At 38.5% G+C, this 16288-nt stretch overlaps 1 protein-coding gene across 5 annotated transcripts in view; it reads left to right on the plus strand.

Moving 5' to 3' along the window:
• LOC119653632 (atypical protein kinase C) overlaps positions 1 to 16080 on the plus strand; it is a 333534-nt gene extending 317454 nt beyond the window's left edge. The window contains exons 9-11 of one of the 5 annotated variants that reach the window (XR_005249728.1): positions 6138 to 6264; positions 15278 to 15311; positions 15988 to 16080. Coding sequence is in view for 4 of the 5 variants with exons in the window: in XM_038058410.1 (XP_037914338.1) it covers positions 5738 to 5853; positions 6138 to 6225 (204 nt within the window). In the remaining variant the exon portion in view is untranslated. Of the gene's footprint in view, positions 1 to 5737; positions 5854 to 6137; positions 6265 to 12659; positions 13884 to 15277 lie in introns of those variants that run through there. The other 4 variants (XM_038058410.1, XM_038058411.1, XM_038058408.1 and 1 more) reach the window with 4 other exon arrangements.
• Positions 16081 to 16288: the final 208 nt, after the last annotated feature.

The following is a 16288-nucleotide window of genomic DNA, read 5'->3' on the forward strand; positions in this document are numbered from 1 at the left end:
ATAGACATAACACTTAACAACAATATTATCCTAAGATGCGATGATCGAGGTGGTTGAACATCAGCGTTTCGATCTGGTTTCCCCGGGTTCGAATTCCGGCTTGTCATGGATGCTTGTGTTTCCCATTGTGTTGTCTTGCTGCTGAAAAATAAAAAATAAAGCCGAAGCACAATTGAAATAGGGACTGAGTGGATCCCCTATAGTCCATAAAGAAGTGAATAGGAGACATAAACATTGTCCTGGTGCAAGCTTCGAATACCCTATACTAAAGATAGAAGATGAAGAGCAGAATTCGACCCTCTTCCCCAAACTGACTAGTAAAGTTAACCAAGCGGATGTGGTTGGGTGCTTCATTGGAGCGGTATATAGGTGCCAGCATACCTGCACTGTCCAATTTCAGCTCATTTCATGCATCCTCAAACAATTCTCTGAAGCTTGCTCACTCAAAATCCAAATGCAATTCCAAATTCGCTGTACAAGCTCAAAAAAGTATGATAAATTAGGCCGGGCAAAGGGGAATCCATGGGGAAACTGGATCCCAGAACTATGAATTGGATTTTAAGCCCCAATAAATTAGATTCCTAAGACAACATACTTAAAGTCAACATTTCTTGAGACAGTTTATATGAACCTGGAACCAAATTGTCCAAAAGGAAAAATTGTCCCCTACTTCTGCCCTACCAATCTCAAATTTGCTAAAGGTGGTTAGTGAATATAATGAAACTGTACATTTTTCCACTTTGAATTAACTTTTCTGTTCATACCAGGACTGCATCGGTTATTCCAAGAGAAATTTAAAAAGTGCTTAATTAATTGCTAGTACAGGGATTCAAACAAATTGAAAATATCAAAATGTAGTCCTGCTCGTTTATCCTTTTAACATGACCTCCGAGAATCGTGTTTGATACTGCTCAGACCGAGGTAATTGGCAATTAGTGCAATTTGGCGTGGAGCTTTTGGTTGTCTGAAATTCGTATTAAAGGATTTTTTCAACAGAGAGTATAGATTATTGCTGGCCAAATTGATTGTACAAAAACCTATAATGAAATATAAGGATAATAAATAATGCGATATTGTAGGGGAAGCTTCAAAAACATGAGTTTATCATCATTACTTATGGTGGATAATATGCTTTTTTATAATACCGAAAACATTGGTAAACCCTAGCATTCATGATTTAGTGACGTAAAAGATGTAAATTATAAAATCGGCTTAAACAATAAAGAGGGGTTAAGAAGGATAAGCTATAATGGATTGAGTTAACTTACAGATGAGACTATTCGACAATATTGCTGAATATTAATTGAATGGTTGTGATGATAGGTCAATGTTTCCGACAGCCGAAACTATCCTTGTTAGGCTGTCAATTTCATACTGAAAGCAAAGAAAAAATCGGTCTCATCTAATTAGTTAAGAAACAGCATCCCCACTATTTCAGAACAGAGTTCGATATCTAGAAGGAGCTGAAGTTTTACAACCCACCAACCACCAAGAATCGGCTCAATCTATGGCCTCGCTGGTAAACGATGCACACGTTAAATTGTATAGCCCCATATTGTACATGATTATACAGGCCTCTCTAATCTTGTGTATATTCCCATCCGAAACAAGGATCCCATTACCATTTATGGTAAGCCTGCATCATCACTGATTAGACTCTTACTGAGCACAGCAGTTGATTTTGCTCCCAACTGTCCAAGTGTCCTGAAGTTTGAAACTTCATCTTGTGAATTGGTTGACCACAGCATATTCCTACGTCCCAAAAATGGCGGACACTTCAAACCATTCTCTCAATATTTAAAAAGCCTGAAGGAAAGTGTAAGGATTAGTTATTTGCCATTTGTTGTAGATTTGGGTCATAACAAAGCATTGTAACAATTATAGAGACTACAGGTTTGCTTACCCCCGACAAGTTCGCTCTTAAAAAATAGCATATGGGCTCACTCAGCTGGAGTTACATTCAGTCCTTATCATTATTATCGTACTATTCTATACTATTGTTACTGCGTGAAACATCATTTCAGTAGGTGATGTGATATCACATCACTTCTCAGGAAAGTGATATCACAAACCACACCACACCAAATGAGTCGTTATAAAATATGGGTTTTGAAATGTTAGTAAAAGGCTCTAAAAACATACCTGGATACATATTATTAGCTCCAGCTTAAATCAAGAGGCCGCCTTTGTAGTTTACATCCCATTTTGGCATTTCGTGACCTACATACTTAGGATGTTCCTTTTTATAGTTCTTCTGGGAGTTCGGAGAAAGTCCTCATCTCAATGAATTCAAAAATCTATTTTCGTTATAAATTTTGAAGTTAATTTCAGTTTCCAAATCTAGTATTCTTCATTTCCTTCCCTCCAGTCAGCCTATTGAAAGTGTTGATATGATGGATACAATGTCCGTGCTGTTTCTGTCGATTGGCTTTCACCATGTTCACCATGTTGATCGAATCCCTTTTTAAACTTCTTTCTGCGAAATTCCTTCCATATCGGACGTCTCATCGACAGTAGATATACTGTCTTTTGTTTACTTTAAGAACTACACGGGAAACTAAATCAGTTTGCTCTCTGCAATGTTTTCGATCCTCTTTTGACAGTCTCTGTATCTTTGTTTTATAATTCGATCCCTCTTTTTTCAATTCCTCCCAGGGAATTTGCACCGAATGAACGCACCTTCGTATATATGCTTATCATATTTCGTTTCGACAGCTGACGTTCATTCTTCGTCAAATGTGATCATGGTGTATAACACCACTGATCCAACGCAGAATCGCCGCGAGGCGTCGCTCAATACCTTTTATCGTCGGCCAACGCTCAGTTTAATAGGAGACGATAAGACGAAGGACAGTGCAGTGGATTTAAGAAGTTCGTTGATGCGTTGATCACAAAGAACGTTAGTTGTGGAACGCAATTTCATAGCTCAGTTCACTTTTGGTTGATAGCATTCATCCGAGATGTCCGAAACGTTCAGTTCTTGGCAGGTCACTATAACTGGCAATGATAGTGACTGTTTCATTCGGATACAAAATTGAAACAACATAAAAAGGAAAGCAAGGATCAAGGAATGACCAGAACACCTAAATTAGGAGAAGATAGATGACGAGAACTATACGCTTAGTGGGAATTTTGAGAAATCAGCATGGAATATATGGACAGCCTCCTTGTGGTTATTGATTTTTGTTTGTCCTCTGAGCTCGTTCTGGTTACTTCTCTGTCTAGAAAACTTATAGATCTCCCGTATATCAGAATGTAGGACAACTATTCTCCTTCTTACGAAGGGATGGCTTTAGATTTGCCTAGCTTGCGTGGAAGTGCCAATTTATTACATTCAGTAACGAAAAATTTGACATAATTTTGTAAGAAGTTAGCCCCTCCCTGTGTCTATGATGACAAAATCATCCGCATACTGGAAAACTTCCAGAACATTTATTGTATAAAGATGCTATGCAGATGTGAAACAGTGTGGGGTTTAGAGCACATCTTTGTGGGATGCCATTTTTGATTTCAACCTGGTTTGGGTCCAGCTGGAGTCATCTTTTGAGACAGCAACATTTTGTTGGTTTCTCTTTGATGTTTTGAGACCACTGAATAAAGCGCAAACAAAACCTTATTAAAATCGGTTCAATGTCTGTCTGTCTGTCTATCTGTCTGCCACACGTACTTTTCTCAGAAACGGCTGTAGCCATTTGATCCGAAATTTGGTGAGAAAGTGGAAACCGTGAACGTCCACAAATGTAGTAAGTTACATCTTTCCACGTTCAGATTAAAGGAGGGTCCTCGTACATGCAAAATGGGGCTGTACAATTTTTTTTCACCGAATATAGTCATGTTGGGTATCAAATGGAAAGTCTCGTTTAGTACTTTTCAACGCCAATCTTAGTTTTGACATTTGTTGGAAAGGCGGAGAGTGCGGGGAGTCAAAATTGATGATATCTTTAACGGACCCACTCTGATAAACTGCTCAACCGAAAAATTTGAAAAAAATCATGAAGCTGCCTCTATATGGTGTATAGGGATTTATCCCCAAGTTTGATCAAAGTTGTCTTTACCGTTTAAATTTACTGCAACTCACAACACAAAATACCAATATCACGCTAACGTGCAGGCTGCATACAAATGGACTAGTTCTGTTCTCAAATATACTCACACAAGAAACAAACAAAACCTTTCATACCTGAAGCGCTGAGCTTCCGGTTTCCCGACTTGGTGGGCCTGTCGTAGGACCTGTCACCAAGAGAGATCAGGTAGGATTTAGCATAGTGGAATAACTCCAGCTATACTCTATTTATCTTTTTCCCTGATCACAGCATTTTATTTTTGTTTTGCTGAGGATAATACAGAGTACGTTGCCTCAAACCCTCGTCTGGATCTACGGACCTTTGCTGAAAGGTATTGTCGACCGTGCTTCTGTGGAGTGTCCTTCCCTACTTTTATGTTAAACGGCTATCTCTGCGTTTCGAAGTTTGGAAAATTTAATATTGTTTCTTCTTCGTAGGGATAAAGTGACGGGTGAGATTAATCTTTCATTGAATACGGAATACTGTGCCGTTCCATCCTCAATGATTCATCCTCACTTAGCTCTCTGATTCCAAACGAAGAAGATTAAATTCTCACGATCCCCTTTTGTTTGTTTTTATTAACTGAACCTCTACGACGGGGAGCAACTCCCTGGTCGTTTCTCCGTACATAAGCAATGTGGGCAGAAGTTGTTCTGCTCGCAAGTGAAACAATTTTTGAGGTTGGAATGGCATTTTGGCGGCCATCCGAGAGTTTTGCGGGAACTTGATAAGAGAGTTCATTACAGATTTATGTTTAGTTTAAGGAGTATCACAGATCTCTGCCCGAACTTCATAGGTTAAGACAAGAGAGTGGAACACCGTAATGAGAAAAATATTTTCCAGAATATCATAAAACGCGAACGCAATCTTCTTGAATGACAGGTTCGGCAAGACATGGTCCCATTCAACAACTGAAAGGAACGTTTTAGGGCCTTGGAATAACCACAGTGGAAATATAAATGTTGTTTCAGATTTGCATATGCTACAATATAAAGTTGCTGCCCCGAATTAAACCTACTTCCAAGTATTGAACTATCCTTCAAAGCCGCGATTCGGGGCTTTTCACTAAGGAATATACAAAGCTTCAGATCGCAAGTAGTTACCCGTTTTTGAGAGGGGTTTATTACTACTCTAATTCCCTTCAGAAGTTAACTTGATTATCAACTCGTTGCCAGCATGAAATTCGCTTATTACTATGAAGGTGGTTGACATTTTGACGTTTGATGAGAACTTCATCAAGCTATATTTATCGATAGATCTACTTATTCACTAAAATCCCTGTTTGAAATTATTTATGCGACGTATACAATATGAACATTTATTCAATCATCCGTTTCTTCTCACTCATACTAATTATAAATTAATCGAAAAAACAATAAACATACTCGTAGTGCAACTAACCATCCATTCATCCTTCCCAAATCCACCCCCTATAACGTTCTCACCTTCAACATTCATTCACCCTTAACATTTACATAATTTATTTTGAGGTTATGAATTCGCATCGTTTCCAGCAATTTTAATATTTATTTTAATTAACGCAATTTCATTATTTTGTTTTTCAATAATTTTTTAATATTATAAAAACATGTCTCACTGTAAAATGTTTTTATTAGCTCATATCTATATTTTTGTTTTATGTTTTACGTCCATTGTTTTTTATATATTTTTAGCTAGAACAAAAGCAAGTCACGCCTCCGTTCAAGCCTCGTTTAGACTCAGATCGGGATTTGGCTAATTTCCCACCCGAATTTACAGAAGAGGCTGTGCAATTGACACCAGACGATGAGTAAGTTTTTTGTGTAATGTTTGTGTCTCTTTGGAATGTTATGCAACGAAATTGAATGATTTCTTGTGATTTCTAGAAACTAACGAATAAAATGCATGAATTCTTTAGCAATACTAAAGGACAACAATTTGTCTAGTTTAGTTGTGGTCAATGTCAGTACATTTTTCACTTCTATTTTCGTTTCGTTATTGTTTTATTCGCCATTACAACATAATGAACATTCCATTCAAGTGGAAATTGATTTGGGTCGAAGGACTTTTCATCAAATATTCCTTTTTCCACAGCCGGGTGATTGACAGAATCGATCAGTCAGAGTTTGAAGGCTTCGAATATGTGAATCCACTCCTAATGTCCTTGGAAGACTGCGTCTGACATCACGAGTCCTGTCAGCTGCATCCATACAACATGCAGGTAAGATATATTTGTTTTCTTATGATATCTGGGATAATAGAGAGGGTATGCTGTAGAGCATCCTTCATGCACAATATTATTCTTATTACTATTCAGTTATCTAGTCCAATTAAACGTACAACGAGGGATTAAACGTCAAATAAAATACTACATATTGTAATATGATTGCATTCCCTCTCAAGAATTTCTCCATCCAGAATATATAAGTCGTACCTATAATAATTAATCTGATTCGAATTTTTCATAAAATCGGGGTTGTTGCCCCTCCTTAATGTGTGACTTATCCACTACAACTTTCGCCTTCCCATCACATCGTCCATGAATGATATGCCTGTTTGCGGACCAATTTCTTTATTTGAAATAGTATCAGACCAGCGTACTCTGATGATAAGATGCATACAGATGTTGACGTAGGTGTGTAGTCTCCCAGTGTTGTTGGGGTCACTTTCCTTATCATCATCATCAACGGCGCAACAACCGATATCCGGTCCAGACCTGCCTTAATAAGGAACTCCCGACATCCCGGTTTTGCGCCGAGCTCCACCAATTCGATATCCCTAAAAGCTATCAGGCGTCCTAACCTACGCCATTACTCCATCTCAGACAGGATCTGCCTCGTCTTCTTTTCCTGCCATAGATATTGACCTTATAGACTTTCCGGGCTGGATCATCCTCATCCATACGGATTAAGTGACCCGCCTACCATAACCTAGTCAGTCGAATTTTATCTACAACCTGACGGCCAGGGTATCGCTCATAGATTTCGTCGTTATGTAGGCTACGGAATCATCCATTCTCATGTAGGGGGCCAAAAATCCTTCGGAGGATTCTTCTCTTGAACGCGGCCAAGAGTTCGCAATTCTTGTTGCTAAGAACCCAAGTCTCCGAGGCATACACGAGGACTGGCAATATCATTGTCTTGTATATTAAGAGCTTTGACCCTATGGTGCGACGTTTCGAGTGGAACAGTTTTTGTAAGCTGAAATAGGCTCTGTTATCATCATTATCATCAACGGCGCAACAACCGGTATCCGGTCTAGGCCTGCCCTAATAAGGAACTCCAGACATCCCGGTTTTCCGCCGAGGTCCACCAATTCGATATCCCTAAAAGCTGTCTGGCGTCCTGACCTACGCCATCGCTCCATTTTAGGCAGGGTCTGCCTCGACTTCTTTTTCTACCATAGATATTACCCTTATAGACTTTCTGGGCGGGATCATGCTCATCCATACGGATTAAGTGACCCGCCCACCGTAACCTATTGAGCCGGATTTTATCCACAACCGGACGGTCATGATATCGCTCATAGATTTCGTCACTGTGTAGGCTACGGAATCGTCCATCCCCATGTAGGGGGCCAAAAATTCTTCGGAGGATTCTTCTCCCGAACGCGGCCAAGAGTTCGCAATTTTTCTTGCTAAGAACCCAAGTTTCTGAGGAATACATGAGGACTGGCAAGATCATAGCCTTGTACAGTAAGAGCTTTGACCCTATGATGAGACGTTCCGAGCGGAACAGTTTTTGTAAACTGAAGTAGGCTCTGTTGGCTGACAACAACCGTGCGCGGATTTCATCATCGTAGCTGTTATCGGTTGTGATTTTCGACTCTAGATAGGAGAAATTGAAAACGGTCTCAAAATTGTATTCTGCTATTCTTATTCTTCCTGTTTGACCAGTGCGGTTTGATATTGTTGGTTGATTCGTCTTCGGTGCTGGCGTTGCCACCATATATTTTGTCTTGCCTTCATTCTTGCGCCGCCTGCTCGATCTCGTCGATATCGTCAGCATAGGCCAGGTTGGGTGGACTTAAAAAGGATCGTATCCATCGCTTTACCTCAGCATCACGGATGACTTTCTCGTGGGCCAGGTTAAAGAGGACGCATGATAGGACATCCCTTTGTCGTAGACCGTTGTTGATGTCAAATAGTCTTGAGAGTGATCTCGCTGCTTTTATCTGGCCTCGCACATTGGTCAGGATCAGCATAGTCTTCTTTTTCTTCAGCCTTTTCCCGTTCACAAGCGGTGTCGGCTCAGGGTCAGCCTAGTCAGTCTTATCAATTTCGTCGGGATACCAAATTCTCTTATGGTCGTGTACAGTTTTACCCTGGCTATGCTATCATAGGCGGTATTAAAGTCGAGGAAGAAATAGTCGACTTGATGTCCATATTCCAACAGCTTTTCCATCGTTTCCTCATTTACCTGGAGTGAACCCTCTTTTGTATGGGCCAATGATGTTCTGAGCGTATGGGACTATCCGCCCTAGCAAGATAGCGGAGAATATATTCAGCAACGTGATACCTCTATAATTGCTGCACTCTGTGATATCCCCCTTTTTATGTATGAGGCAGATAATGTCTCCTTGCCAGTCGTCATTCATTGATTCGCTGTCCCATACTTTGAACATCAGTTGATGAACCGCTTGGTGTAATTGGTCGCCTCCATATTTAACCAATTCGGCTGTAATTCCATTGGCTCTTGGTGACTTATGATTTTTTCGCCGATGAATTGCATGGACTGTTTCTCCTATACTTGGTGGTGGCAGTATTTGTCCGTCGTCTTCAGTTGGCGGGATCTCCAACTCGCCGATGTTCTGGTTGTTCAGTAGCTCATCAGAGTACTCAACCCATCGCTCCAATATGCCGATTCTGTCGGAAATCAGATTTCCCTCTTTGTCTCGACAGAATGAGCATCGAGGTGTATAAGGCTTCATTCTGCTTACATGTTGGTAAAACTTGCGCGCCTGGTGCGGTTGCTCATTGTTCTTTTCGAGTTCACAGATCTGTTGGTTCTTCCAGGCTTCCTTTTTCCGTCTTCTTCCGCTTCTCTGATCAGTCTGGTAAATTAATGACTCCACACTGAGCCCAAGTAAAACTTCTTGAAAACTGTGTTGCTAGTTGGACATGCAATTCGAATGTTATTCAGTGCCGGTACAGATTGACGCCCTTCTGTTCCAGATCATGGTTTAGTTCCGGGAAACAGGTTATTAACACATTGTGGAGTTAATTTGTGTATCCTGCCGGATTTCGTTCCATAGCACGATAATAGACGCAGCGATAAATTCGCTCGTCGAGATCTGCCGCCAAAACATCCAAGGGTGGAGACCCGTTCTGATGTTGTTGAATGATTTTGAACCGTGTTGGGTATCGTCCTCGAGTCTCTGGGTTCCCATTAATAGAATTTAAAATAGTACTAATTTCAGACCAGGTGAAATGGGGAACCAGTCAGCCTTACAACAGTATTTGGTAGTGCTGCTATCCTGCTGCTCTCCATAATAACAGATGGCAAATTCTTAATGCTACTATGCATACCAGAGTAGTATTTGGGCACTTCTCACTAGCCGGGCATATGTTCAGAATAGGGTTTCTTTAAACTGATACTTGTCCATCATATAATAAAGAAGGGAATCCGTAGAACATTTTCTATGTGGGTGCCTCGCCTATGGATGCATCAGACATCAGATCTTTGGTGCTGATATACTCCAGTTGCAGCGAGTAGTACACAAAGGTCTTCGCATAAGGATTTACGGACGATCAAGCCATAATAATTATCGTTAAGTTTGTAGGCTCAGTATGTGGCTGCTTGAATACAACTCTACATGTTGGTCCCTCCGTACGGTTTTTCTTTAGCCTCAGTTTCGGCAATTACCTCTTCATCGGCGCTAAATTTGTTTCCAGCGAGCATTCTCTTTAGATCTGAGAACAGCAAAAAGAGGCTGGGGGCCAGATCTTGAGAATACAGTGGATGCGGAAGCAAGTCGACGCTCAATTTATGAAATTTTGAAATCGTTTTCATTAATTTGTGATATGGTGTATTTTATTGATGAAACATCACTTTCTTTTTTTCAAATGAGGGAATTTTTCTTGGATTTCATCCTTCAAACGCTCTAATAATGCTATGGAATAGTTATTGTTGATGGTTTTCCCCTTTTCAAGACAGTGCACGAACTAAGGTTAGCCGCACTTACATTTTCCAAGATTTTGAGAAAAAAAACAAAAAGTTTTTATGTTTCCTTTTTTTTTATAATTTTATAGAGATTATTTCAATTCATATTACAAAAAAGTTTTTTTTTCAAAAAAAAATCTAGGTGTTGTTTTTTTTGCAGGTTTTTTGATTTTTTACATGCTGCAAGTGCGAACTAAGGTTAGCCGCACTCTCTGTTTTGAACAAAATGAACAATGATGTGGACATCTTTATGATTTGTTTTGACTTGATTTACCGTTATGCACATTCTCTCGGCACTTTGTGTCATTTCACTCGCAGTTGTCGTTTGTAATTCAAGCGAATCAGCATGGGTCATGGAGAACCACTGACCGAAATGGAAAAAGCGAAAATTGCGACACTTAAAGACTACATGATCATGTCAAACCAAAAAATTGCAAAAGAAATTAATCAAAGTGAAAAAATTGTTCGAAATTTTCTGGAAAACCGTGAAAATTACGGCAAAAATTGCGTGACAGGCCGGCTATCGACGATATCTCCAGCACAAAAACAGCATTTGATACGATCTGCAGCCAACAGCAACAAGTCTGCTCGCGATATCAAGTTGGAAAATAATTTAACCATTGGTGTTCGACGTACACAAAAGATTTTAAGTGGTTGCAGCTACTTGAAATACAAAAAAGTAATGCGCAAACCTATGTTAACTTCAAACAATATTGAAGGCCGTTAGAAGTTTGCCCTGGATCACTTTCATTGAACAAAAGAATGGCAGAATATTATTTTTTCGGACGAAAAAAGTTCAATTTGGATGGCCCAGATGGTTTTGCCTATTATTGGCACGATTTACGTACTGAAGAAAACATTTTCAGTAAGCGTCAATCCTTCGGTGGCTTAGTAGTGGTATGGGGTGCTATTGGCTATTTAAAAAAACATACCTCTGTCATTAATTTCGACCAGAACGAACGCTGTGCATTATCAGGAGATGATTGGCCCTCATTTCAAAGCATATGATTTTGAATGTGCTGGTCTGAACTGGCAATTTCAGCAAGACAATGCACCAATTCATGTGGCCGGATCAACTCTGGCTCATTTTGAGCAACGTGGCATACGGCGTTTTGACAATTGGCCATCGAAGTCGCCAGATATGAACACTATTGAGTACGTATAGTCGATTTTGGCACGAATAGTTTATGAAAATGGCCGGCAATACAGCAATAAAGATAAACTCAATGAAGCTATCAGTGTGGCCTGGACAAATATCCTTCATGACAAAATCCGATCACTGTATGACCGTCTTTCGCGCCGCATCATCGCTTTACATGATGCCAAAGGCAAATGGACCAAGTATTGATTGAAAACCAATACGAAAATTATTTTTTTTCATCCAAAACAGCAAGTGCGGCTAACCTTAGTTCGCACTTGCAGCATGTAAAAAATCGAAAAACCTGCAAAAAATGAAAAATAGAATTTTTTTTGAACAAATCCTTTTGTAATATGAATTGAAATAGTTTCTAATAAAATTGTAAAAAAAAAGAAAATATAAAAATCATTTGTTTTTTTCTCAAAATCTTGGAAAATGTAAGTGGGGCTAACCTTAGTTCGTGCACTGTACATCCCAAAATACTGATGCCATAGCCCTGCCAGCCGACTGTTGCGTCTTTGCTCGTTTGGGAGTTGGTTCAAAACGTGCAGTCCACTCAGATAACGGTATTCTGGCATGATATAATAGAGGCATGTTTCGTCCATTGTCACATATCGACGCATAAATTTGGGATGTTCATGGAGGAACAGCTTCAAACACTGCTCGTTGTTGCTTTTGGTCGATTCTAAGCTCGCCTGGCACCCACTTTGAACAGAGCTTTTACATACTCAAACATTCATGCACGATATGTCCTACATGCACTTCAGTTATCCCAATTAACTTCACTTTACAGTCCTCCAAATTATTTTGTACAGCCAAGCCTTGGCTTTTTTTTGCCAAAAAGCAATGCTATATCAACACACGAAATTCCTTTTTATCCATTTTCTTCAAACTAAGAAAAGTTGCTTAACTCAAAATGCTCTATCCTACAAACTAATAGTCCGACGGCTGTCACATTTATACACGTGTTTTCCTGAGAATAGGGTTAACTAAAAATCATGGTAGCGCCATCTGTGCGCTAGCCTACGAACTTTCAAGCCCAACTATTATGAAAATCTTTTCTATAAGTTTCTGATTGCATCAGCCCTAGCGTCTGTAGAAAATGCTTCAACAATTAAATTATCTCTTTCCACTTAAGAAATAAATGAATTCACCCTACATTTACTCCTTTATTATTCAACAAAAGCAAATTTCTAGTTGTTCATATGTAAATGCATGCAAATTACCATATTTCCCTCCTGGATGTCTTTTAAGAGTAATTGTCACGTAGAACTCTCTCACACTTGGCCATGCAATTAATTTCTTATTATTTTCCAGCTTTACGGTGACGATTCAAGTGACTATGATTCTGTAGCTGATGATCTCAGCATAATGCAGTTACCTCCTCCACCATCCAAAAGTCTACTTCAGCACATGTTTTGCCTTCCATTGAACTAAAAACAACAAAGAAAAAAAAACATAAAATGAACAAAAAAAATATTAAAACAAGACATAGAATTATAACAAAATGCAACAAAATGTATTTCAAAATTTAGAAATAGCCAAAAAAAACAAAAAAAGACGAATTAAATACACAATATTGGAAATCATAGCAGGAATAAAGCGAAAGATAGTCATCACACATTGACGCTTTTAGAATCCATCTTTTATCGTTTCTAGACCGAAAAAAAAGTAACAACAAATTACTAAATATAGCGACAAAGAGAAAAGACAATTTGCACTGAAATCATGCATTTTTAATTGAAATTGTTTTAATTCATTGGAAATTATTGGAATTTGTAAATTTTAAAGCTACGAATGAACGAATTGAGTGGAATAATTGTAATTTTTATTCAAAAAAAAAAAATAATGGACATTAAATGGTGTCCTGAACTTGAATGTAAAATTTAAAAATGTTGGATTTCAAACTTAGTTCTTTTTTATATAAATGGGGTAGTTCTGTTCCGATAGTATGTTTACTGTTTAGGGTGAAATGTCGCATTAAAAATTGGGGGAAAAGATGAAAAATTCGAAATTAAATCGAATGTAATTTATATTATAAGCTTGAAATCGTCCAATTGGCAATTGAAAGTATTATTTTTAATGCTAATTATGTAATTATGAATATTATTTTGTAAGGATGAAAGAAGTACTTATTATAGAAAAGGATATTTGGGAAAATTGGACATGTGAAGGATAATTGGAATAGTTTTTGTAATATTTATGTTTTCAATCGGAATCTGTTGGGGGTTTTTCTTGAATGGATTTTGTATGCATATTGTTCGATTTTTTTTTAATGAGAGCTCAAAGGGTTTTGCAATTGGCAGTCAATCGGTTTTAACTTTGATATTACCAGGTGTACTCCTAATTAATTTCCGGCTTTTTTGTGAATGAAACACATAATTCCAAGGGAACCGCAATAGTTATTTTATTCGAAATATTTTCCATCACTTTCTACACATTTTGTCCACCTTTCTGGTAATTTGTGAATACCAGACCTGTAGAATTGACTCCCTTTGGAGGTGAACCACTCAGTGAGCCATTTCCCCAAATTTTCGTAGGAGTCGAGAGAGAGGTGGTAATCCGATGAGGCCAGGTCTGGTGAGTAAGCCGCATGGTTAAGCACCTCCCAATTGAGTTTTCCCAGCGTGTCGCGAACGACTTTCGACTTATGCGATGGTGCATTGTCGTCGAGTAAAATCACCTTCTTCTATCTTTCTTGATATTCTAGTCGGTTCTCCGCAATTACTCGGCTAAAATCTTTCATTGGTTGTTTGTGGTGAACAGCGTTCACAGTTTCACCAGGTTTCAGCAGTTCAAAGTAGATCACACCGGTCTGGTCCCACCACACACACAGCATGACTTTCCGACCATAATGATTTTTTCGTGCCGTCGATGCCGATGCTTCACCTGGACTCACCCACGATTTGTTGCGTCTAAGGTCCTCAAAGGAAATCCACTTTTCGTCGCCCGTAACAATACGATGGAGAAAAGACGTTGAAGCAGCATTTTACACGTGACTTTTCGGTTCTCCATTTGTCTCCCGGTCAGTTCATGCGGCGCCGACTTTCCACACATTTTTCCCACCGCTCGCAGACGTTTCGAAATTGCTTGCTGTTGAACTCCCAACGTATCTGCAAGCTGTCGTTGCGTTTGCGTGTTGTCTTCATCCAATAATGATTGCAATTCGGCGTCATCAAACGATTTTCGCTTGCCGGAGCGTGTGGCGTCGCTCAGGTCGAAATCTCCATTTTTGAATTGTCGAAACCATGTTCGAAGTGTTAATGCACGATTGCCATAAACTTCCACAAATGCACAGTGGCTCTCGGACATTTTTTTTCCTTGATTGAACATGAAAAACAATGCATAGCGCATTTGCTCGAAATTCGGTACGTACGCCGACATGTTTGACGCGCGATAAAGATTTGCTGGAGGAACTGTTTGCTGAAACGTCAACGCAGTTTAGACACTCGACAACAACTAAATAAAATGGCAGGTATGTGTGACCAACAGCGACACAAAACATAGAACGCCATCTATCGAAAAAAACGGAAATTAATTAGGAGTACACCTGGTAAATGCGGTATGCTATGTAGACATCTTCCTCTTGGTGGAACAGTTATCCCTTGTAAATATTTAGTAGAAAGAAAATGCCTTGAGGTCGAATACTTAGCGGACAGATTGACGGAGAATTGTTACATTATTATCTGATGATAGTAATTCGTCATATTGAATTTTGGTCCTGAATCCCCTTTTTGAAAAAAAAAACCGCAGCAATCCACCATCCAGAAGTCACAAAACCAGTTACAGGGCCTGCGAGTACATACGACTGCTTTGAAAGTTTGATCAATACCCGAAATTCAGTTTATTGATAAATTGGCTCTCCATTCCTTGCTTCAATTCTAATTGTTCCATGGATTTATATTTTAAATAAAGACTTTTTTATGCATTTTCAGAGAGCTCCAGTTACGTATTGGTGACTTCATCTTGGTAATTATTATATCAGAAGGTCGTGAAGTACTTTATCCCATTTAGTTTCTATGACGGTTGCTTTCCAAATAGCACTCATAATTTTTGTCACACATAAATTAAGCTTGTTCACATAACGATTGTTAGTTCCTCATTGGATTTTCATTTCAATTCGATAATTTGCTCTACTGGCTGCACCATGCATTCAAGGGATAGATCCCACGTACTTAACCGATTATTCCCTAAAAGATGTTGACCTAAAACTATTCCAGATTTTCTATAGAAAAGTCTACAAACAGCTCATATAAATATTAATTGAAGAATTTCATTCGTTTTTGATATTGTTTAAATCGCAAAACCACGAACAATATTAATATTAAATTTAAACAATTATTAAGAAAAAACAAATACAATGAAACTATCGAAAAATTGCACTGATTCGCTGTTAGAAACGTTCGTAGAAAAAAAAATTATTAGAAAATATATTTAAAAATATACATACACAAACATTTCCCTTACTGAGAAAAAAAAAACGAGTAACAACAGAACAACCAATTTAAAATATCTACATTGAAAAAAAACTATACCTTCTAGCGCAGCAAGCCTATCGCTGTCTACATCTAAAGCGTGAACCATAGAAAACTTATAATGTTAACAATATGCAATTTCACACATCTTTCCTTTTTATATGTTTTAGGTTAGTGTAAATTTTCAAAATAAAGTGACGGAAAGGCAACTAGATAACAGAGAAAACTCGACACTCAAATATGAAAACAAGTTAAAAAAAAAACAAAAAACCATAAGCACGAACAAGAGCATAATGTAAATCAAAGAAAAGAATTGAAAACTCAACATGTCTAAGAGGTACCTACGACTATTTATATTTAGTTTTTAAAGTCCTTATCGTACTATAAAAAGCGGCAAACATTCCATTACTTATGTTAGTTACAAGCTCATGCTGTGTACGTTACTTTGATTTCACTTCTTCAGTTAACAAC

The sequence above is a fragment of the Hermetia illucens genome, chromosome 4 (assembly GCF_905115235.1).
Source record: "Hermetia illucens chromosome 4, iHerIll2.2.curated.20191125, whole genome shotgun sequence".
In the NCBI taxonomy this organism is placed as follows: domain Eukaryota; kingdom Metazoa; phylum Arthropoda; class Insecta; order Diptera; family Stratiomyidae; genus Hermetia; species Hermetia illucens.